Source organism: Vigna umbellata, chromosome 1 (assembly GCF_029865625.1).
Source record: "Vigna umbellata cultivar VRB3 chromosome 1, Vumbellata_1.0, whole genome shotgun sequence".
NCBI lineage: Eukaryota > Viridiplantae > Streptophyta > Magnoliopsida > Fabales > Fabaceae > Vigna > Vigna umbellata.
Window position 1 is genome coordinate 86953012 of NC_142165.1, and position 23873 is coordinate 86976884.

At 33.5% G+C, this 23873-nt stretch overlaps 2 protein-coding genes across 2 annotated transcripts; both read right to left on the reverse strand.

Annotated features, from left to right (window-relative positions):
- Window positions 1-13239: 13239 nt before the first annotated feature.
- Window positions 13240-13794, reverse strand: LOC148206681 (uncharacterized). The gene is made up of 2 exons (XM_088108522.1): window positions 13705-13794; window positions 13240-13659 (listed from the first exon to the last, which is right to left on the reverse strand). Exons 1-2 carry the CDS (start codon window positions 13792-13794, stop codon window positions 13240-13242), a joined length of 510 nt encoding a protein of 169 aa, XP_087964648.1.
- Window positions 13795-20770: 6976 nt separating this feature from the next.
- On the reverse strand, window positions 20771-22211 carry LOC124837350 (GATA transcription factor 5-like). The gene is made up of 3 exons (XM_047312721.2): window positions 22058-22211; window positions 21690-21980; window positions 20771-21619 (listed from the first exon to the last, which is right to left on the reverse strand). The coding sequence occupies exons 2-3, from the start codon at window positions 21972-21974 to the stop codon at window positions 21023-21025; spliced, it is 882 nt and encodes a 293-aa protein (XP_047168677.1). The 5' UTR covers window positions 21975-21980; window positions 22058-22211; the 3' UTR covers window positions 20771-21022.
- Between the last annotated feature and the right edge of the window lie 1662 nt (window positions 22212-23873).

Sequence of the window (23873 nt, forward strand, 5' to 3'; positions counted from 1 at the left end):
TATCATCAATCATATTTATTATTTATCTTTTTTTTTCCTTCTTACATTTCTATTGATGTCTGCACCAACATGGTTTGGTTGTTTAGGAATCGTTTTCCTTTTGAATTTGCATGTTGATCGAACATGATACGCCACGTAACTCATTAAGCTGGTTGGTTACTTGCGGATGCTTTTTGTTAAAATTTTCTTTCCTTAAATAATTCAGGCTTGACCATTCTCCATATAAAATTATAATTAACTTAATCTTATTACTCAACCTCCTTTTCTTTTGTCTACATTCTAAACTTCGCTTTTATAAAAAAGTAAATTATTACTTAATTCATTTTGAAAATAGAAATAAGAAAAGTATAAAATATGTCTGAAAGATTATAAACACCTAACATAATTTTTACCCTGATGTACGCAAAGCAATTTTCTTGTATACTGGTTGCACAAAAGAACAAGTATGTGGCATTTCGAACTATCTTTATTTTATTTTTTTCAGTCTAAATACCTTCTTAATCTTTTTTCTTTCAACGTCAATTGATATTCTCATTTTCTGATGAAATCTCTGATGTAACAAGTAGGTTATATTTATTGTATAAAGTTTAAATTTATTCATTTTAAATCACATTTGTGTTATATTATTTTTAAGATCTTTTGCAATTGTTTATAACATAAGAATTTATGAGACTCACCATTTAATCCGTATTTTATTTAATTCAAAAATATAAATTTTTAAAATAAAAATTATTATTTTTTATATTCATATAATTTAAGGTCTTGAATCTATATTATGTCAACATATTCCAATTAATAAATTCTTTTGGAAGCATTAAGTCTTAAATTTATAATTTTGTATGAGCTACTCTGAAATCAAGATGTTCTTGTCCATCATATATAGCTCCTAATTGTTTGCAGTAATTTGGTTTTCGATAACTTATGTTTTGTTTTTCTAAAAGTGTTTTAGAATGTCGATTTTAGTTTAAATAAAAAGATTAATATGTTTATTAAAAATACATATTTTTATATTCAGGAAAGACTAAAATTACATTTATTTTAGTAAGATGGACATAAAACTTATTAAATTAGTAAATAATTTAAAATTAATATTTCAAAATATTTTAAAGAAAGAAAAACATATTACTGTTTGAACAGTTACAAAAACTGCATATGCATAAGCATAAGGAGCAGATTTAGGAGGACGAAATTTGTGGGAAATAAATTTGCCCTTGGCAGTAGGTAAAAGGTACTTGATGAAAATGAGATGAATATGTTTACCTTAATTGGTATGTTTATGGAAAGTTAATTTAAAAATTATTTATGTAAAGAGCCACAATAGTAATAGGATAATTGTTGATTTTGTTGACGGGAATTGGGAACAGAAAATAGTTTTTTTACGAAAGTAAGTATTTTTTTAAGCTTTTGTTTCAAAGTGAGAAGGATATGGTGATCTAGTTTGTGCAATGAGAAGTTGTGAAGCGTTTAGGAGGAATAATAAACACTGATTTCACTTTCAGTAGTTAGAAATAAATATCTTTTTAGCAAACCTGCATGTCCATAACGTGTCGAATTAGGATGAACTATGATTTGCCCTTTTGCAAAAGATAAAAGCTACCTAAACAAATACAAGCTTTGAAAAGTTTTATTCAAGATAATCTTCACTTGCTACTTGATAATTTCTTTCAAAGCGCATTTCAAAAGAATCCATAACTCATTCAAAAGCCCTACCTCATCTCAATAACTCTTTAAAGACATTTCACTTTTTGAAAAATATGTTGTTATTACATCCTCCAAAAACATATAGGACCAGACAACATTTTTTGTAAGCCACGTTATCCAATTCATTGAACGGAAAAATAGACGGTTCTTTAGTAACTAACAACCTCGTAAAATTGAAAGAGGATATAAAAAGAAGAATGATAAAATTGAAAGATTATCAAAACTAGCATGAGGAATATATGAACTTCTAAATATTCATATTCTAAATAGCTAATAGGAATTAATCTACTTAAAATTATATAAAACAAAATCTGAAACAACCAACGAAGAATAAAATCAAAAAGTTAACCTAAAAATTTAGAAAGCTATAAAAAAAGCAATAAAGTATAGAAAATTAAACTGCATCATTGAAAAATAAAAAAATTAAATAATCTAATCTCGTTATGAGTTTAATAATTGAAAATAGGTTCAAATTAAAGTATAAAATCGCAATTCAAAGTTTAATCATGGAAAGTAAATAATGTATCGAGTGGGAAAGTGTAATTCAATGATTGAATTAAAGTTCAAAAATTTGAAAGATACTCCAAAAGTTTGAAGAAAACATGTAAAGGGTGATGAAAAATAAAGAGAAACAAGGAATTCTAAAAGCTAAGTATGAAAAAATGCCTTAAAGAAATAAAAATAAGATACTAAGTGAATGTACAAACTCCTATTTATAGTATAAAAGTACAAAAGTAGTAAAGGTTCATTAAAAAAGCCCATTTTGTTGAGTTTGTTCTTAATAAGTTTTCCATGTATGCAAAAAAGAAAATTCAGCAAAATGAGATTCTTTGAACGGTTTAATCATTAAGTCGGTTATGTTAATGGAAAATTAATTATGCTAATTACAATTATGAGTAATTTGTAGGGCAAATAGGTCCTCTTGAATAAATTATAGTTAAAATTGTTTATTTGTAATTGCTGATGATTTGTAATAAGTGAACCCTTCATGTCTTGAAAGTTATTGACTCATATTTATGTCTTCATCCACATTAGAAAGAAGATTAATCAACATCAACGACACACAATCAAGGTAATTTTTGTTTAACAAAAGTAGTTCAACACCGCCATACAACCTTAAATTATGACCATAACGTTAAGGTCACACTCTTATCCAAAAATGATCATTCTTAGAACTTATGAATTTGTATAGATAATATACTATTTTTTTTTTTATCAAAATCTTTAATTGATTATTACATAAAATGGTGTAATAAAAATAACATGTTATTTTTTACAGCAGAAATGTTTATGTTCGTGAAAACGGACTAAAAACCATTTCCGAAACCTTATTTATTGAAAAGTTTACCTTTTAAAACACAAATCAAACATAGAGAAGACATTTTTCCAACTTTAAAATTCTTAGAAAATTAAAAATGTCTTCTAAACATCTCCGAAATGTATAATTATACAGTTAAATGCTTTGGATTGATAAATAGAAGCCCTATAAGAAAATCTATTACAAATTCTTGTATGATTTATCATCAAATTAATGGATGAATAAAACTATTACAATGTGATTAAACTTTTAAAACTTGATAACTCCAACATCTTAAATGTGAAGATTATGCCATAAACTTTATTGAGTGAGAAACTTTGCACTGTCGACGGATCACAACAGTTGACAATCAAACACAATGATGAACAAGCGATGATGGTTCATTCAAAAGTTGAAGCTAATTGAGGCTTCTATAATATAGATAAAGCATTCTTTAACCAACTCTTTTGTGCAAATATCTTACCAATGGATTAATTATAATTGTTAAATTTATAATGTGTTGTATTTTATTCAATGTTGGGTTGTTGGGTTTTCTTTTAAAATACACATTAAGCAAATGGATATAGTTTATTGCCATTCTAAGTTTGCTTTATTGAGAACCCATGCCTTTGTCAATTTCTTCTTTTATAAAAAGAAATCACTGTTTCAATTTGGTTTCTTGGGAAGATTTTTTTATGATATAAAGTTTAAATTGCTTGTGTATCTATCATTATATATTTATATGTGCATGTTGTTTATTTTATTGTTTCTGAGGAGAAGTGAGTGGGTGAACAGAAGGGTCTAAATGTGATTTGCAGCACATTATATATGAGGTTTTCTGAGTTCCTTATAAATTATATTTTAATCTTAAATTTATCTACCAAGTAAGAAATAAAATAAATACATATGGATTGTTCCTTGATTTAAATCATGATTAAACACTATGACTTGAAATTGATCATTTAATAACTATGATTACACGAAGGATTGCTAATAAAAATATGATTTTACGACAACGGAATTGACATACTTTTTTTAAAGTGAACCTAAAAGCTTAATGAGAAAAATTAAAAAAAAAAGAGTCGAAAAGTCGGAGAAGCAATGATATTATAATAAAAAATGTGTTTCTTGTAAAATAACTTTAGACTGAGTTAAAGACAAAACAAGATTCAGAGACCAAGTAAAAAGGACGAAGTCAAAGTAAAATTTTATTTGATCGAATACAAATTTTAACCTTTTGTTATATAAACAATATATATATATATATATCATTTAAAGAAACATTTATTAGCGAGACAAAATTAATTAAGTGATACTTTCAATATATAATTTATAAATATAAGTAGACATATAAAAGAAGAAAAAAGAACTTATCCTAATTATTTTACACTATATCTGTATAAGGCTAATGGAATTAATGAAAATAAAATAATCAATCGGCAGCATTAAAAGTTGATAAGTTTGATAGTGGAACTTATTTAAAATCTATAATTTTGTGCAATTAAGTTGTCACACTATCGATGTAGCATTTTTTAGTGGGAATTTGTTTTATTAAAAAAAAATATAAATGAAAGCATAATTTACGTTTCAAATTTAAAAAGATGAAGTAAAGATCTTTAAAATCGAATCAATCTAATTTAAAACTGAAAATCAAATTTATTAAATTTTAAATTTTGAAAAATTGGACTTTATTGGATTTTCTCTCTCTCTCTCTCCAAGTTCTATTGTTCCATTCAGATAGCAGTTTAGGAATTAAAATCACACAATACATTATATTTATTGTTTAGTTTATGTTTTGATGGTTGTTTAATAAATAATACGTAGTAAAATTATATTAAAAGTATTAACGCGGATGTTTTATGGGGCAGGATGCAGGCTCCCAATGTTTTTGAAATTTTTAAAATAATATATTGAGATTTTTTTTAATTTTAAATTATATTAGTGTGTGTATATATATATTGAGAATTGATGAAATTAAATTAGTGTTTTTTTATTTCTTTTATAAAACATACTAATAAATAATAAAACATAAATTCAAATATAATAAATAATAAATAATAAATTTATTTATTAAGATTTTTTTATTTTTTTTATTCTTTTCTAATTTTTTCATATAGATTGTATTTATTTTTAACTTTCACTTGTTTTTTTTCTGACCAAAAAATAATTTAGACACAAATTCATTATTTTTCTTCTTATTTCTTATTTATTCTTTTTCAGTGAAGAAGAAATAAAGAAATTTTTCTCTTGTATTATTTGACAATGAAATATTAGTTTAATAATTACCATTATTTTTTTAGATCATAAATCTTTGTATATTAATTTTTAATGAATATAGAAGAAAAAGTAATGTTATATGTATTTTTTTAAAACGGATTTTTAATGTAATATATCATAAACATTTCTTTTAGTCTCTAAATTCTTTTTGATTAGATTATAATAAATTATTTTTTAATTTTAAAATTAAAAATAATAAATATATTGATAAAAAATAAAATAATTATGAAGTTTTTGTCAATGATTATTTACATTAAGAAAGAAATAATTGAATTTTTTTTTTCAAATTCAATTATTAATGAATTTAAGAATATGAAGTAACAAAATATAATCCTTTATATATATATATATATATATATATATATATATATATATATATAATTCTTTTTGTAATTATAATTATATAAAATTATATATTAATATTTATTATATTAGTGATAATAATTAAAGGGGTTTGCTAACGCACCTCTATTTTATTTTAATAATTTTGATTCTCAAAACTAAAAAAAAATATCCCAAACCCTTACTCACGTCTCTCATTCCTCTCAACATTTTCTCTTCTCTTTCATCTCTCCCACTCCAACCTTTTCTCTGTCATCATACTGTAGCCCAAATTGAAAAAATCAGAAATACTTGCCGTTAAACAATTTGTCTTTGTAAAGAGTTGAGCCATTGACATATTCACCTTCAGGCAAAGGTTTATTCAAGATCTCTTTCATCATCTTCACTAACCTCTCTAATTTCATCATCTGCATATGTTGAATCATCATCTCTAAAAAAACCCTACAGGCCAATTACCAATTCCTTCGGATGTTATTATGCTTGTAAAAATTAGATAAAATTATATACGACAAAAATTATAAAATGAATACTCGTTATAAAATCATTTTTTGTAAGAAATTGTTTAAGAACTGAGTGTTTCTGAGTTTTTTTCAGGCCAATTACCAATTCCTTTGATGTCATTATGCTTGTGAAAATTAGATAAAATTAGATAAGACAAAAATTATAAAATGAAAAATCATTTTTTGTAAAAAATTGTTTAACCGTGAGTATTTCTGATTTTTTCCAGGTCAATTACCAATTCGTTTATGTTTGTAAAAATTGAATAAAATTAGATAAGACAAAAATTATAAAATGAAAACTCATTATAATATTATTTTTTGTAAGATTGTTTAATGGCAAGTGTTTCTGATTTTTTAAATTGCGACTAGAGTAGGGATGAGAGAGAAAAGGTCGGAGGGAGAGAGATGAAAAAGAAATGAGAGGAATGAGAAAGGTGAGCAAGGATTTAGCAGTTTCGCTTGAGAATGAAAATTATTAAAATACTCTTAAGCTTAATCAAGTTAGCAAACCCCATAATTAAATACATAAATTTTAAATGTATTATTTTAACTCTTTCATCAAAATCAGTCGGTTAGTATCAACTCAAGCCGTTTGGTATAAATTCCATTAGTTTTTACCACAACAAGCCATACCATATCCTTTTTTTTTATTAGTTTTAGTCTAAAATCAAACTAAATCATATCATATAGCACTCATAAATTTAAGTAAATGAGATCTACATTTTTATTCACAACTAATTAACTTAAAAGGAGTTCTCACCTATTAACAGTTGACCATTTCCTATAATTACAACAAGAAAATTTGCTTTTAAAAATCAAATTATCAGTTACTAAAATAATAAATAATAAAGGTAATAACTAATTCAATTGGAGATAATTTCTTATTAAATAGATAATGTTTTGGTAAAATTAAAAACTAATCTATCATTAATTTTGATAATACCAGAGTCTTTTAAGAAGAGATATATTAAGGAAATTTCACACTGATTTTAACTCATTCAAGATTTTAATATTATAATTAAATCATAATTTAATACAATTAACTTTTGGATGTTCTTTTTTATATATTATTCAGTTTTCTATTTAATGTAAAGACTGAGACTCAACTTTAAATTTCTAATAATTATTTATGAAAAAAATAATTCAGTAACTAATTAGATACAAACACATTCAAAAAATAATTATATAAAAACCATTTTAGTTACCAATTAATATAAAGACCAGTTCATTAATCATATTATATAAAAATTTAGTTCATTAAGCGTATGTATTGAAACTTATTCAATGAACATATTATATTACATAGAAATCAATTCAATAAACATATTATATTACATAGCAATCAATTCAATTAACAAATTGTCACATTCAACCATTCGCATGACTTCTTAGGATTAGAAGTACTTTTCTAGAAAAAAGGCGTTTATGTCAGTCAACACAAATCTATCTAAGATCTCATCCAATTATCTAATCTCTGGTAGAAACTCCCATAGAAATTAATGTAAAATTAAGATGAGTTTAAGGGAACTTCTACCAAACCTTACTTTCTAACAAAAGTTGGTTGGAAGTTTTATCTACCTAACTATCATCAAACTTGACATTTCTTCCCTACTAGTGCATCATCAAACCTTAAGGCCTACAATAATGCTCTACAATTGCTTGGTGCATGTTTTTAGGCGATTCTATAATCTCTTGGAAGTGTTGGAAGTGCAAGAAGTAAGAGTCAATGTCTAAATCTTTTACTGAAGCAGAATATCATCCAATGTATGCATCATGTTCTGAGATTATTTATGAATTTATGAACTAACTTTGAGAGCCGAGTTATAGATTCAAACTCATGATTGAGTTCTATTAATTAAGAAAAAAAGGTGGTTCTCAATTCTTCATATTTCTCCGTAGCATTTCCTTTTGCCTTTCTTACATTTCATCTCAGAAACAATTCATGGTTTTAACATGGATATAATTGAAGGAGCAATTTTTTGTTTATTATGAGGTTCGTGATGAGCATGACTGGCAAATAGAGACAATTAGTTATGGTTGGATCATACAGCAGAATTCTCTCTGAAATGTGAAACATCTAGCATGATCAAAGACGAGGACAAAGAGTGTGCAAAGATGAAGAATAAACCAATCAAAATTAGCCTTTTATTATGATGGAAATAGCATACAAAACTTTTGTATAACAAGACGTATCTCACTCTATTTTAGTTTTTTCACCAAACGTAAATAACTAATATTAGGGAAACTTCAACTCAACACCCTCCCTATAGAGAATTTATTGGCACATGTCATATAATATGGTAATTAAGTAGAGAAAACACAACAAAACCACGTACAAATACTTTGGTCATTCGTGAGAGCAATTAACCCTTAACCCTTATCCCTTAGAATTTTTGGACCCAATTTCTTCTAACTTCTTCTTACCACATCCCCACACCCAACATCTCACTTTGCCATTTCCTCCCCCACCACCTCCACCCCAACCCCAACCCTCACCACCACCACCACCACCTCCTCCACCTCCACCACTACCTCCTCCTCCTCCTCCCCCACCCCCACTTCCACCACCACCACCACCTCCCCCTCCTCCTCCACCCCCACCACTCCCACTTCCACTTCCTCCTCCCCATCCATTTCCTCCTCCTCCACCTCCACCTCCTCCACCCCCTCCTCCACCTCCACCACTTCCTCCACCCCATTCATGACCTTGTCCATTTCCTCCTCCTCCTCCTCTTCCACCACCTGAACCTCCTCCACCCCCACCTCCACCGCCACTTCCTCCACCCTTTCCTTTTCGCCCTTTATGTCCACCTCCTCCACCTCCATTTCCTCCACCTCCGCCACTACCTCCTCCTTTTCCACCGTTCCCCCCACTGACCTTCATTTCACCTAATAACACTTCCGACGAGTTTGTCCCACTCACACCAACATCTCCCACCAAAGCACGAGAAACTTCAGCGGTAGAGTTGACCATGCCCTTGTCACCCTTTAATTCATGAAAATCATTTTTCACATTACCTAAACAAGGGCCTAAAATCACAGCAGTCACCAGAAACACCCCAAACACACTCCTCACGACCCCCATGTTTTGGTTTTCCCACATGAGCATGCATAGCCCTTACCTTCTACCACCCTTTTATACCCTTCTCAATGCACTGGAAACACTCGTGTATTCCTATTCACAAACCTGAATGAAGTACAATATAGTCCCCACCCTCACTAACAAACTCCAAGCCGCAGAATCCCGTAACCCTTCCACAAAGCTGCAAAAGTTTGGCCACGGTGATGATGAATGAAAACAAGACCTGTAACTTTGATTTCCCTTCAAGTGCAATTTGTCCCCACACAGCAATTTTTTTACACTCCATGTAATCCAGAGCATATTATTAATAACACTAGTACGTAAAATCACTTAGTCCCAGTTCCTATTCAAAACTATCACAACAACTGCTCCAATAATAAAACTGCATATATAAAAGTTTAGTTCTTTAAATTTAAGAATCCATTACCAATAACTTTGTTATGAGAGACAATGAGGTTATAAACATACACATGATGCTTATTCTGCTTTGTAGTTTCTGCGGTAGATTAGTTTAAGTTTATGTGCTAACCGCACATACTAGCACTTGGTCTGAGAAGGTTAGTGATTGGTTTTGTGGGAAGATGAAAAGATCTATAAGTATTATAGTTGGAAGTCCATTAAGACTTTCTTCACTTGAATGAATTTGGGAAAGAGTAATTGAAACGGATTTGAGAGGATTTGAAGGTAAATTGTTTTATTGTTTATTTGAGTGAATTTGGAGGTAAATGAAAGTGAATTTGGAAGTAAATTTTTTTAATTTGTGTCAATCAAATCCTACACTAATTCTCACAAACTTTACTTTCAAATTCACTCTGACTTACCTCCAAATCCACTCAAATAAACAACAAAAAATTTTACTTTCAAATTCTTTCAAATCTCCTCGATCACTCTTTCTATATCTATTTAAGTAAATAACGCCTAAGTAAAGAGATAGACAATGCTATATATATATATATTGCGTAAAGCACATATGTAGTTGGGATGGGTGGTGGTGGCTTTTTCTTGAAGATTAGAATTTTGGTGGAAGCTGTGGTAGTGGGCGCGTGACAAAGATTGATTGCATGTGGTGGACATCAATAAACTATATGGAATAGATGTCAAAAGAAAGATTGATGCTAGTGGAGGTAATGTCAATGTTGCATACAGAAAAGAGTTCCAATATCTTTGATTTGTTGTTGTGTGCTATCATTTCTAAGTATGGAGAAAAATATTTCCTTTTCTCTTCCTGTTGCTTGTGCTTTAGCCTTCCAGAGGGTCTCATACTCCTGATAATCGTTTCATGGAGAAACTTGACTAGTCATTTCACGAAAATGAAAACCTTGCTTAAGAGAACGAGTGTTGTCAGGTTCGGATATTCAAATATTAAGTGCTTTAGAAACTAAACTGGTATTAAAATAATTGAAAATAGATTAAAAGAATTGTAAACGTGTCTTAGAGTTTTTTAATTTACTTTTTTCTAAAAACAAACTATTTGATTCATTTTCGGGATTTACAATAATTTAAAAAGAGATTATATTTAAATATGATGTTATTTGTTTAGGATTAATTAACAAACTGGATATATTTTTGAATAATATTTTATACTGATTATTTATAGTAAACAAAGATATCTGCAGTAAATTTTGATTATAAGATTGTTGAATCTGCTATACCTAGTACCTAGATAAAAATTTAGTATTGTGAAAATATCAAAATTACCTATTCTTATTGTTTTTTTATACACCTGGAAATTTTGACGTTCTTTTGGTAACTTAATGTTTTGTGGTGTTGTAGTCATGCGAAAATAAGAAATTCTTCCATTGGCCTTCGTTATTCTATGAGGGTTGAAATTGTAGTTGGGTTTTTTTTTCTTTGGTTCGATTCTCTTCTCCTTTAATTTGGTTCATGACATTTTGATTTTGCAAGCTGTCTCCATATTCTTGGTTTCGTATTTTGGTCGAAGATATTTTGATTTTGCAATTTGTCCTTCATATTCTTGGTTCCATTTTTTGGTTTTTGATTTTGCAATCTTCACCATTGTTGTTTCTCATTGTTTTTTTGTGTTGGTTTGCCGCTCTCGACTTCAAAGGTCAGATTTTTGGGTTCATTACATTCTCGTTTTTGTTTGATTTGTTTGGATTTCTGGAATAAGATTACTAATTTATTTGAGTGTGTTTACTTAGTGATTGTTAAAAAGGTGCTGACTTTGGGCTTGAGTTACGTTTTATCTCGATTTGAAAGGTCAGATTTTTGGGTTCATTACATTTTCGTTTTTGAGTAATTTATTTGAGTGTGTTTATTTAGTGATTGTTGAAAAGGTCCTGACCGTGGGCTTCAGTTATGTTTTATAGTAGATTGTATAATATTCTGTTATGGCAGCATACACATTTTTCTAGTTTAAATGTCCTGAAATATAGTGTTTTTTTTTCGTTTTTTTATGTTATCATACATGTTTAACTTGACAGCATGATAAAGAAATATCAAGGATATTGATGGTAATCTGCAGTAGTGGTTATCGTCGCGAAGGAGGGAGGAAAACAACTTTTGTGGAAAAAATTCTTGGCGTGAGTAAAATTTTAAACAAAAATAGGTTTTTGTTTTTGGTAACTAAACACATTTATGCTTCGATTATAAAAAGTATAAACTTTTATTTAAAAAATAAATAAATAAATAAATATTAATGACAGTTTTTAAATTAATAGGAACTTTAAGGTATCAGTTCTCAAATAACTGAAGCCTAAACGTGTGTATGTTTCAATTTTTAATAAAATCAATGAACTTTTTGAACTATTATTTCCTTATCACGCACATGCTTTTCTTTATCTTGAACATAATATTTTCCTTGTTTGTCTTTGCTTCCTAATGACCAAGTTTCAACTAGCTTTAATTAGGGTTAAAATGCATTCTCTTATCTTGCTTGTTTTCCATAATGCTTTTCAAACCCAACTAATAGCATTTATATTTACAATTTTGAATATATCCTACAAGAAATAAAATAAGAATTACATAACCAACATATATCACTCAATATTTTAGTATGTTTCTTAATTTGTCAAATTAGGGTGAAACATTTCCCTTTGTAATGTCTACTATAGACACAATGAAAAGCACATAACACATTGTGATCGTTCCTTATTTATTTATTGAATTAGGAATTGTAAATACTTCATGATATTCACATCTTTCAATTACTTACTCCCTTTAATGAAGAGATAATTTGAAATCGAAATAACCATACTAATTATCATATGGATAATAACACTAACAATTATTATTATATTAAGGGACATATTTTTTGGAAACCAAGTATTCTTTGAATCATTATAAAGAGGATTTTTATTTAAAAAGGTACAAGAACTTTATTTCTTTTCTTCAACTCAGCTTCTTAATGGTAACTTATTCTTTCAAAAGGATAGAATATTCGTCATGTAATTTTACCCTTTATTGTTTCAACAACTTTCAAAATAAATTATTGTATTTACAAAGGCATCAACATATGTACCTTTATTCGACTATAAGAATTTCTTCATAACAAGATCTTAAGTACTTGTTGAAAGATTTGCGAATGTATTATATTATAATTAAGAAAAGAAAACAATATATTTATCATTTTGTAACAATGTTAGTTTATAATTTTTTAATATATTACATAAAATTGTTTACAAACATTTTATTTTATTTTTCTTAATCAAAATTGTTTCTGTAAGTAGGTCCGAGACTGCGCTTCTTTCTTCCTGCTGCGATGTCACCGCGATCCCCTTCAAGATATCAACTCCACTACACCGATCGGTGGTCTCCTGCAGGCAAAACACCCCGACGCTCAAGTTAGTTTTTTAGTTCGAAAAGTCTCAACGCTGTAATTATTTAGATAAAAAAAGTACTTTTATCTGGACACCCATCATATATTTATAAACTTGATTCCTAACGACAATTGTTACCTGCTAATTAATGCCATATTCATTTCGTATATTTTATTTCTAATTGTTCGTTCTCTGACCATTAACGCCCCATGTTTCGTTTTTCACTGCATTGATTGACCTTTAATGCTCTTTATTCGTCTATCATTCTCTGAGCGCTCGATCGCCGGTATGTCTGCCACAAATCCCTTCATGCAGCTCCCTCATAACATAGTCCGCCTCTTCTTTGGATAAGCATTTCATCATCGACGTAGTATAACCTCTTCTGTACAAATCTTCACCCACCATAATGTATCTAGCAATTTTCTTCCCTTCCTTCATTGGAATGGTTACCCCACCGTCCTGCTCCTTCATCAGCTGAATCACTTCCTTCCTCCAATCATTTTGCCCGACGGTGTTACACACAAGAAGGAAATCAATGGTTGGTTTCATTAACACTTGTCTAATAACAGAAGACAATTTCCCCTTCTCCTTTCCCCCGGCTAGCTTAGACAACCTATCTGCCCGAATATTTTCCTCCCGAGAAATATGTTTCAACTCCACGGCTTTAAACTGAGCTTCCAGCTGCTTAGCCTTGTGAAAGTACTGTAACAACTAATCATCCTTGACCTGAAAATTGCCCTTCATATGCCCTTCCATCAATTGAGAATCCGTCCTGCACTCTAGGAATTCAATTCCTAAGTCTCGTGCCAACTCCATGCCCGCCAACAGAGCCTCATATTCCGCCTGATTATTACTAACTTTGAACTTAAAAAGTAATGACTGCTCGACAAGTATCCCGTGCGATCCCTCGAGTACAACTCTGCCCCCCCCCCCCCCATTTTTATTATACGACCCATCCACATAAAGCCTCCAACGTCCTACTCCCCCTTCCTCTGTAGGTAACTCGACAGCAAAATCAGCCAATGTTGACCTCGTACCGACCCACGCAAAAACTTGTTAGCTGCAAAAGCAATGACAAGTGCACCGGTCGCAACGTAGCAAGTGATAAATATCATTCTCTCCCAAGGGACTTGTGCAACACATGACAATTCTTCCTTTTATAACTCAATTAGACATCAAAGTGTACAAAAAACACAAGAAACTCTTTTTGGTATTTTATCAAACAGTTGGTGTGCAAGGAATTTAACATAGAGTATTTACAATTTGTTAAGACTAGAATTCATCCATTTCATTCTCATGCATTCACAAACATCTCAATTCCATCCAATAGGTGTTCAATTTCAGTTCTAGGTTCAATTCATATTTCTCAATACATCAAGAACCAAAATTCATGCATGAGTGAACAATCCAAAGCAAGCATTAAGCATAGAAATTGAATACTAACATGAATTGGAACAACATATATCATTAACATCACAAAATACATAAGAATTCCATGTTTTACAACTAATCTCAACAAATAGGAAAAGCCCTCCATGGTGAAGAACTTAAGGTTCTACAAAATTGAAGAGATAAGGAAGAAATTGAAACCATAGAAGTGTGCATAGCCCTTCCCAAGGTTCTTTGCAGCTGCTCCATGCTCCAATTGTGCTTCCCCTTCGCATCTCCATCTCCAATTCGTGACCCATCTTCTTCCTCAACCCAAAAGGGACAAAATCACCATTGATGAAGCTTGAAGACCCGAGGAGGAGTGGGAGAGCTTCCCAACACCCCAAACACCCTCCAAGGGCCTCTCCCAATCTCTCTAGGTGAAGAAAGAAGTATAGGAGGAGAATAATACCTCAAAATCGCGAGACCCATGTTTAAATAACCCATTTTGACACATCAGTACCGTCCGCGCTCAGCCCCCTTCCTGGGGCGTCCGGCTCGAGCACACCAGAAATCAGCTTCTGTGCAGGTGGCGCTCAGTCCCCTTAACCAGGGGGGCCCGACCTGATTTTTCAGCACTGCATCGTTTTCACTTTTTCTGCAGATCTGCTTGCTCCAAAGGCGTCCAACATGGGTATTTGCTTCAAATTAATCTTTTATTGTCCCAAAACATGTTCCATTGATTTATTGCTTGTCTTCCTCCACTAGAATTGCTTCCTATTCATTTATTTCACACACTCAAACAAAGAGATTAAAGGTAAAAACAAACATATACTAAATAAAACATAAGAAACTAGAAAACACACTAAACTTGAGGATAACACAAGGTAAAAGCTATGAAGGGGTTGATTTATTCACAAAATATATACACAAAAACACGTAAAATTAACCATTATCAGCGGCTCGTAACGCAAACCGAACTCCGAAAGCTTAACCGACCATCCCACCATTCTACCAGACAAGTCGGGCTTTCACAAGATTTTAGCTACAGGATGATCTGTTCTAACCACCACCTGATGCCCTTGAAAATACGGTCTAAGTCTCCGAGCGGTTGTAAGCAAGGCTAAGGCCACCCTCTCCACCTGTTGATAACGAATCTCAGCATCCTTGAGACTCCTGCTTACGAAATAAACTAATTTAAACTGCGGGGTTTCCTGCATCAAGGCGGCACTAACTGCCTCTTCCGTCGTTGCCAGGAAAAGTTGTAACTCATGTCCTGGCTCCGGTCTTCCTATGACAGGTGGTTCAGTAAGAATTTCCTTCACCTCTTTGAAGGCCTTTTCACACTGATCGCTCCAACTTCCCTGGGAATTTTTCTTCATCAGCCTCAGTATAGGGCGTATACGCTCGACTAGCTTGGGAATAAATCTGGATAAGGAGGTTAGGCGCCCTACGAGTCTTTGCACTTCTTTGATGTTTTGCGGGCTCCTCATCTCCAGCACCGCCTTACACTTGTCAGGATTAGCCTCAATTCCCCGTGCAGTCAACATGAATCCCAGAAACTTTCCTGCTGGTACACCAAACGTGCACTTTGTCGGATTCAACCGCATTTCAAACCGACACACCTGCTCAAATACCTCCTCCAAGCCTTTTACATGCTCCTCCACCGTCCGGCTTCTTACAACCATATCATCTACGTATACCTCCATACACCTCCCGATCTGTTGCTGGAACACCTTGTCCATAAGTCGCTGGTACGTGTCCCCCACGTTCTTCAAACCAAATGGCATCACATCGTAACAATAATTAGATCGTTCAGTTATAAATGTTGTCTTCTCACGATCCGGATGACACATGGGAATTTGGTTATATCCCGAATACGCATCCAAAAAACTAAGCACCTGATACCCCGAGGCTCCATCAACCTGACCATCAATGCTGGGGAACGGGTATGCATCCTTTGGGCACGCTTTGTTCAAATCTGTGAAATCGATGCACATTCTCCATTTTTCGTTGGATTTCTTCACCATCACCACATTGGCTAGCCAAGTTGTGTACTTTACCTCATGAATAAAACCTGCCTCCATTAGCTTCCGGACCTCCTCCTCCACCGCTCTTCTTTTTTCTAATCCCAACCTCCTCCTCTTCTGGGCGATCGGTCGTGCATTTGTAAACAAAGATAGCTTGTGAGAAATTACACTAGGATGAATCCTCGGCATGTCAGTTGTCGTCCATGCGAATAGATCCTTATTCGCCCTTAAAACCCGGCCAACCTCTTGACTCTGTTCCTCAGTAAGACTTCTACCAATGGTAGTACTCTGGTCCCCCGCTGTCCCCAGAATGAAAGGTTGTACCTCCCCCAACGGTTCCATCCGATCTTCTATATTCACCCTCGGGTCCAGCTCTGCCATAGCCACTTCCGACCTTTCTACCTTCTTAGTTGAAATCCAGGGTTTAACTTTTAACCCTGCCACATAGCATTCTCAAGCCACACTTTGATCCGCCCTAACAACCCAAACTTTCCCATCGTCAGATGGATACTTCAACGTCAAATGTGGAGTAGACACAATGGCCCCGAAGGCATTCAAACACGGTCGGCCCAGCAAAACATTATATGATGTGTTAGCTTCCACCAGCAAGAACCGAACTCTCAACTCCTTGGCGTTATTCTTCGTCCCTAATCACATTCTCAGATCAACATAACCTCTCGTATCTACTCTTTCCCCTGCAAATCCTAAGATTTGTTCATGGAATGACATGATCATGTCCTCCGAAATGTCCATCTGCTAAAAATTTTTCCAGTACAATATGTTGGCCGAACTTCCTTGGTCAACCAAAACTTTACCCACACTATACAGAGCAATCACCGCCGTTATGCCCATCAGGTCGTCTTGATTAGGGTCAGGAGCGTGAAAATCCTCGTCCGAAAAGGGTATCCTTGGCATTGAACTTTTTGTCACCTCCACACGGTGAACACTATGCAGGCTTCTCAAGTGCCGTTTTCGCACCGATGCCGAAGGTCCCCCACCAGCAAATCCTCTCGAAATAGTGTTGATTACGCCCCGTAAGGGTCGTTCTCTACTCCTACTTCGGCTTCTCCAATTCTTCTTTGACCGATCATCCTTCCTAGGATGATTACTCCTCTTAGATGGACGTCCAGCTCCTCCCGAGGAGCTTCGTCCCTTATCTTGTACATATCTTCTCAAATGCCCTGCCTGTACTAAACTTTCCAATTTATCTTTCAGTGTGATACAGTCTTCCGTGGTGTGTCCCAAGTTCTGATGATATTAACAATGCTTTCGCCCATCAGTCCCCCTAGGTGTGGGGGATTGTGCCAAGGTTAGCATATCAGCCCTTAACGCTTTTTCCATTACCCTCGCCCTTGGTGCATTCAAAGGCGTATAATGAACATATTGAGGCACCCTAGGAAGGTCTTTGTGCCTTTGCTAGCTTGCTCCCTCATTTCTCCCCAACATCTGTCCTCCATCCTTCCTCCCTCGGTTTGATCTGGCCTGCGGAATCACCTCTTCTCTTTGTGCTTGTTGGAAAGCATGTTCCTCCTCAATTCGAATAAACCTTGTTGCCCTATTCTGCAGCTCGACCAATGTCTGGGGTTCCTCTGCATAAAGGAAGTCCACGAAAGGTCTCGATCTTAGCGTCGTTATCAAGGCACCTATGATTAACTTCTGATCCACATTTCTTATTTGACGCGCGATTTGTTTAAAGCGATCCATAAATGCCTTAAGCATTTCTTCTCTCCCTTGCCTCATCCTGACTAAAGCAAGGTACGTTAATCCTTGCGTTCTGTTGGATGCATATTGTTGACTGAATAATTATCTTAGCGTTGCGAACCTGTCGACCGTCTCAGGTTGCAATGAATGAAACCAATCCAACGCCTCATCCTTCAGAGACAACGAGAATACTCTGCACCAAACCGAATCATCTGAAGAATAAATCGCCATAGCATCAACAAAAGACCTAAGATGCTTTTTAGGATCAGTTATCCCTCCATACTTTTCCATTATTGGGAGCACTTTATTTTCAGGCATGGGCGCCCTTATCACTACTGCGGTAAAAGGATGAAGCCCCTTGGCTTTATCAGGACGTTCTACGAGCGCTAAGTAGTCTTCATGGACCGGGTTATTCATGGGTATTGGATTCTCCACATTATATCCCGGCCGGTTTCCCACATTTTGCCCCTCGTGATTCTCCATGTTGTGCCCTGACTGATTCCTCGCGTTCTGCCCCGCTTGATTCTCCACGTTTCGCCCTCCACCCTGCGTATTACGTCTTGAGGCATTAGTTACCTCTCGCGTCCATTTTCACGTGTGGGACAATTACTCTCCCCTCCATTCTCTGGATTGACGACCTCATTATTCACCGACTGCACCGACTGTCCCGTTGCCCCGGTCCGCCCTTATTTCTGCCATCTCCGCCCTCAACTCCTGCATCTTCCTTTGCATTTCTTGTAGCACCTGTAACTGAAGCTCCTCTGCCATTGCGGTCTCACTTGGGTTTCCTTGATACACTCTTGGCCCCACGGTGGGCGCCAAATGTTTCTGTAAGTAGGTATGAGACTGCGCTTCCTTCTTTCCGCTGCGATGACACCGCGATCTCCTTCAAGATATCAACTCCACTACACCGATCCGTCGTCTCCTGCAGGAAAACACTCCGACGCTCAAGTCAGTTTTTTAATTCGAAAAGTCTCAACGCTGTAATTATTTAGATAAAAAAAGTACCTTTACCTGGACACCCATCATATATTTATAAACTAGATTCCTAACGACAACCGTTACCTGCTAATTAATGCCATATTCATTTCGTATATTTTATTTCCTATTGTTCGTTCTGTGACCATTAACGCCTCATGTTTCGTTTTTCACTGCATTGATTTACCTTTAATGCTCTTTATTCGTCTATTATTTGCCTCCACCCACTCTCAGTTTTAATCGATCAGCCACCTCCTTATCTAACCGATCGGCCAACCTTCCTTACCCGACTAGGCCTCTTTCTGTGCTCATCGGGTTCACTACAAAAATAATCTCATTTTCTAATCTCTTTCCTTTTTTATTCCAATCCCACGTTTTCACATTTGAAACAACCAAAATCATGAAAGTAACGTAGAAGGACTAATCAGGTGGTTAAAAAGAGTGGCCCAAGATCTAAATTAATCTGGAGTTATTAATTTTTGAAATTTCTTTTTCCGTGAAGGGGACCAGAAGTAGGCATACGTAAGCAAAAACATACAATAGCATATGCAGTGTGCAGATGGAATCCTTCAGTAGCAGCCATCTCGATGTGGAAATTTCCTTTGCTATTTATTCTCTCTTAATTTTTCAGCTGCGATTGGAGACGACGTTACGGAAGTTGTTGGGAACAGGTGGGATATTGTCATCACGTGATTGCCACGAAACAATAAAGGGATTTTATATATTTGGTTAATTTGATTTTGTGGAATAAAAGGCCACAACTTTTATACGCACTTCTGGAATCATTGTCATATCAGGACATTTCTTCTAAAATAATGCTTTCTACACCCATCATCGTATCTTTACTCCCTCTCATTTTGACTCACTCATCTTTATTTTTTTCTTACCTCTACGTTTCAATCCTTACCACTCATAAGCCACGTTTCTGTCAAATCTAATATAATGTTCTATTGAAAGGAAAAAAGAAACTTTTGAATATCCTAGGATACTCCATTTTACTAGGAAATCCTTCTTTACATTTTTGAAAAGAAAAAGCTCACTCGACTGTTACCTTGCTTTGTTAGGTGCAAGATAACATTGCTATGTGGGATCCATTACAAGGTACAATGTTATTTTTATTCGCTAATTTTCCTTTTCATAACCGCAATAATTAAAATTACAAAACCACTTTACAGTGTCTCAAATAAAGCCTAAGATACATTCAAATCTTCCGTTCTCTTTAGTCTTTAAGCCCCCAGACATGGCAAAGGAAACTTCAAAATTCAAATTCCTTGCTTTATTTTTGTTAGATTTTCTTTTCCACACACAGAAAAAAAAAGAAGTAAAATAATGAATGGCAATATAAAATTGAAAAAAAAAGCAACATATGAAAAATCACCTGTCAGAGGGTGTGCCCCGTGGATTAGGCAGCAGCAAAATCTAGTTAATCGCAAAAGTCCAAATCAAAGGTTTGGAATTGGTAGCTCCAAGCACAATTCTTCTGTTAGAAGTGATGGCGAAAGGTTGAGTTCATGACTCCTTCCTGCATCTTGCGTGCAACTTCCACATGATTCTATTTCAGTACACCCACTTTACAAACAAACCCTTTAACCACTTCTACGCTCTTTCCATTCATTAACTACATGTTTTCTAACCAACACTTCTCACTTCCAAACTCACCCGCAAACACAACTACATCCTTTCTTTCTATCTCATTACATAACACACTGCAAATATTCATAATCAAAAACTAAAACATATAAATCAACTTCAATATCCAATCTCTTAATCCATAACTCCAAATCAATATCGATAATAACATAATTTAATGTCTATCCGCTAACATTAACAGCTACCTACCGCACCCAACCAAATGTAAAATAAAATTATAAGAAAAATTATAGACACTAACTCGGGCCCACGGAACCGGCTCCATTGGTTTAACCTCTTCCTGTCTAGCCTAATAAAAAATACAAAAATAATAATAATCAAAAACCGGGAACCGACGCTGGCGAACCGGTGTCCGGTCCAGGCCCCGCTTCCTTTTTCTGCCGCATCTCCAAAACCTTCCGGTGGTGGTTCGAGTGCAACTCGCTCGAGAAAGTAGGGCTACACGCGGGTCTATATTCGGGCAATAACCGACCCGACTTGTACCGAACTCCACAGGCATTGCACAAGGTCTTCGCCCCGAGCGGTCCTGTTCGCCATTGAGGTGTTTTCTGAACGCCGCAATGGCTGCACCGTCTCGCCGCTCCCCCGTCCGACGCCGCCCGTTTCTTCGCCCTCTTGTCCTCCGGGTGGTGGTCTTTGGACGTGGCTGCGCAAATTACCAAAGGGCTGTCGGGAGACGACGTGTCGGTGAAAGACGAGGGTGACCTCAGCGGCCAAACCCGAACCCCGGTTCTGGTTCGCTTGCTCCTTGGCTTGGCCGGAACGAGGGTTTTGAAAGTAAAACCGGCGTTTCCCGGTTCCTGCGGTTTCTCAGCGAGGCTCTGCGTGACGGTTGCGGGGAAGGAAAGAGAGTATTTGGTGAAAGAGTCTTCGATGAAATGAGATACCCATTCCAAGTCCGCAACTTCCTCCGCCTGTAAAAATTAAGACTTTGGTGAAAACAGAAACGAAAAAGTTTTTAACGCGAAATGGGAAGAGAAGTACCGGAAGAGTGAGTTCGGTATTGAAATTGTCGTTGAAGGAGTGGTTGCAATTGTACATATGGTGGTTGTCGTTGCGAGGGGAAACGGAGGTTGAGTGGTGGCTGTGTTTGTGTTGGTCAGGTTCTTCGTTTTCGAGGAGCGAAAAGTCGAGAAGGTCGTCGACGAATAAGTCGTCGGAAGAGGTGACGTTTTGCATGTTAAGGTCCTCCGGGAACGCTTGGGGGCTGAGTTTGAGGGCCATGTCTTTTCTGAAACTGCTCTTCAACACTGCTTCCAAACACTCCATTGCAACCTTAAACACAAATGTTTCATTAATTTTTACAAAAAAATTGAAAATTGAAAACAGGATTATGGAGTTGCAGTTGTTACCTGAGAGAGAAGAGAGGGATGAAATTGAAAGAGAATGAGCGGAGGATGGTGCGTTGGTTAAAGCATCATTGAATGAGGGCTGAAATGTGCCTCTTTCTTTAAATAATAAATAAATGAATAATTTTACTTTTTCCTCTTTCTCACCAATCTTCTCCTCCCAACTCTCCACTCTCTCCATCACTATTATACAACTTTGTTTTATACATTAAGAATAATAAATACTAAAATATCAACGGTAGATGCTCTTTATTAATATACATACTTTATACATAGGATTAAACATATATAATCTTTTAATTTATTTTTTATTAAATGTTTACTATATCATATATCATAATTATCAGATTAAAGGCTTTTAAAAATAAAATGAAATAGTTTATAAGTTACTCGATTTTAAAACAATATCACCATATGTGTACTGAAAAGTTAAATATATTAAAATATTATATCTAATAATATGATTGTTAAAAAAAATGAGACGTTACATTTTTCATATCTTTTTAGTATGATTTTGTAAGAACATTGGCCTTTTAACATGTTACAAATTTGGGAAAAAAATCCAAATTTATGGTTGTTGTTGTTACGATTTTAAATTTCAAATGTTAACTTGATTAATGTTTATAAGTGTTTATTATACTTGTTTTTTTAAATAAAAAAACCACCGTTATGTATTTCATTATTATTATTATTTAATTTTTGTTGCTTTTTTTTTAAATTGAAATTTTTAAATCTATAATTTTTATTCAAATTAAAACTTCACACATCATAATACAACATTATACATAAATTGAAGATAAAAATAGTATTTAATATATGAACATGATTTACAATCTATTATCTGAAATAAACAAAATTGAACTGATATTGAAATTTTAAAACTCAATGTTGGAAGAAAAAAATCTTAGCTATTTTAATATCTTATTTTTCAAAAATGTTAAATAATATTTAATTTAATTATAGAAATAATAGTATTTAAAATTTAGAAGATAAATGTAAATTAATAAATCAAAACATGGAATTGAAATTTAACTTTCAAATATTGAAATCATAACAATTATATTATTAATATTAATAGTAATAAAAAGACTAATCATAATTATTACTGACTCAATTAAAACATGTAAATTTCGTTATTTGTATATTTTTGACAATCAAAACAGTTAAGTAAATGAAAAATAATAGCGTCTTGAGTATAAAAAAATAAATAATAATGACTATATTTTTAACTAATATAATTATGCAATAAATTTTTTAGGCCTTTGAATGTAAAATTAGAATGCGTTTTGATTCAAACTTTTAAAATTTTGAACTTTAATTTTAAAAAAATAAATTAATATAGTATTTTAAACTTAATTATATTAATTTTATTAAACTTGTTAAAAGATATTGTTAAAAGATATATCAAATTCACATTTAAGTTAAAGCTTATAAAAAATGTATAAAGTTCAAATCAACCAAAAACAAAATCACATCACACCATGGATATATTGATACTCCTACATACTAATGTCTTATAGATCAACATATTAATTTTACTAAAGATGTTGTTGAACCTACGGATGAAGAAATTAAAATTAAAGATGCTTATACTAACATGTTTACTGATGGATATGAAATTAGTATATATATGATCATTTTCAATAGCAACGTTATGAGGATAGTACATTATAGGAACCAAGTGCAATAGAAGAACTAAGGGAATGAGAACATTCATATGAAACATCTACTATTGCAACTGATTTTGGTTAATGACAAAACGATAAAGTCAACTACTTTATGTACATATTTTTGCTTACAAAATAATATTTTGAGGATT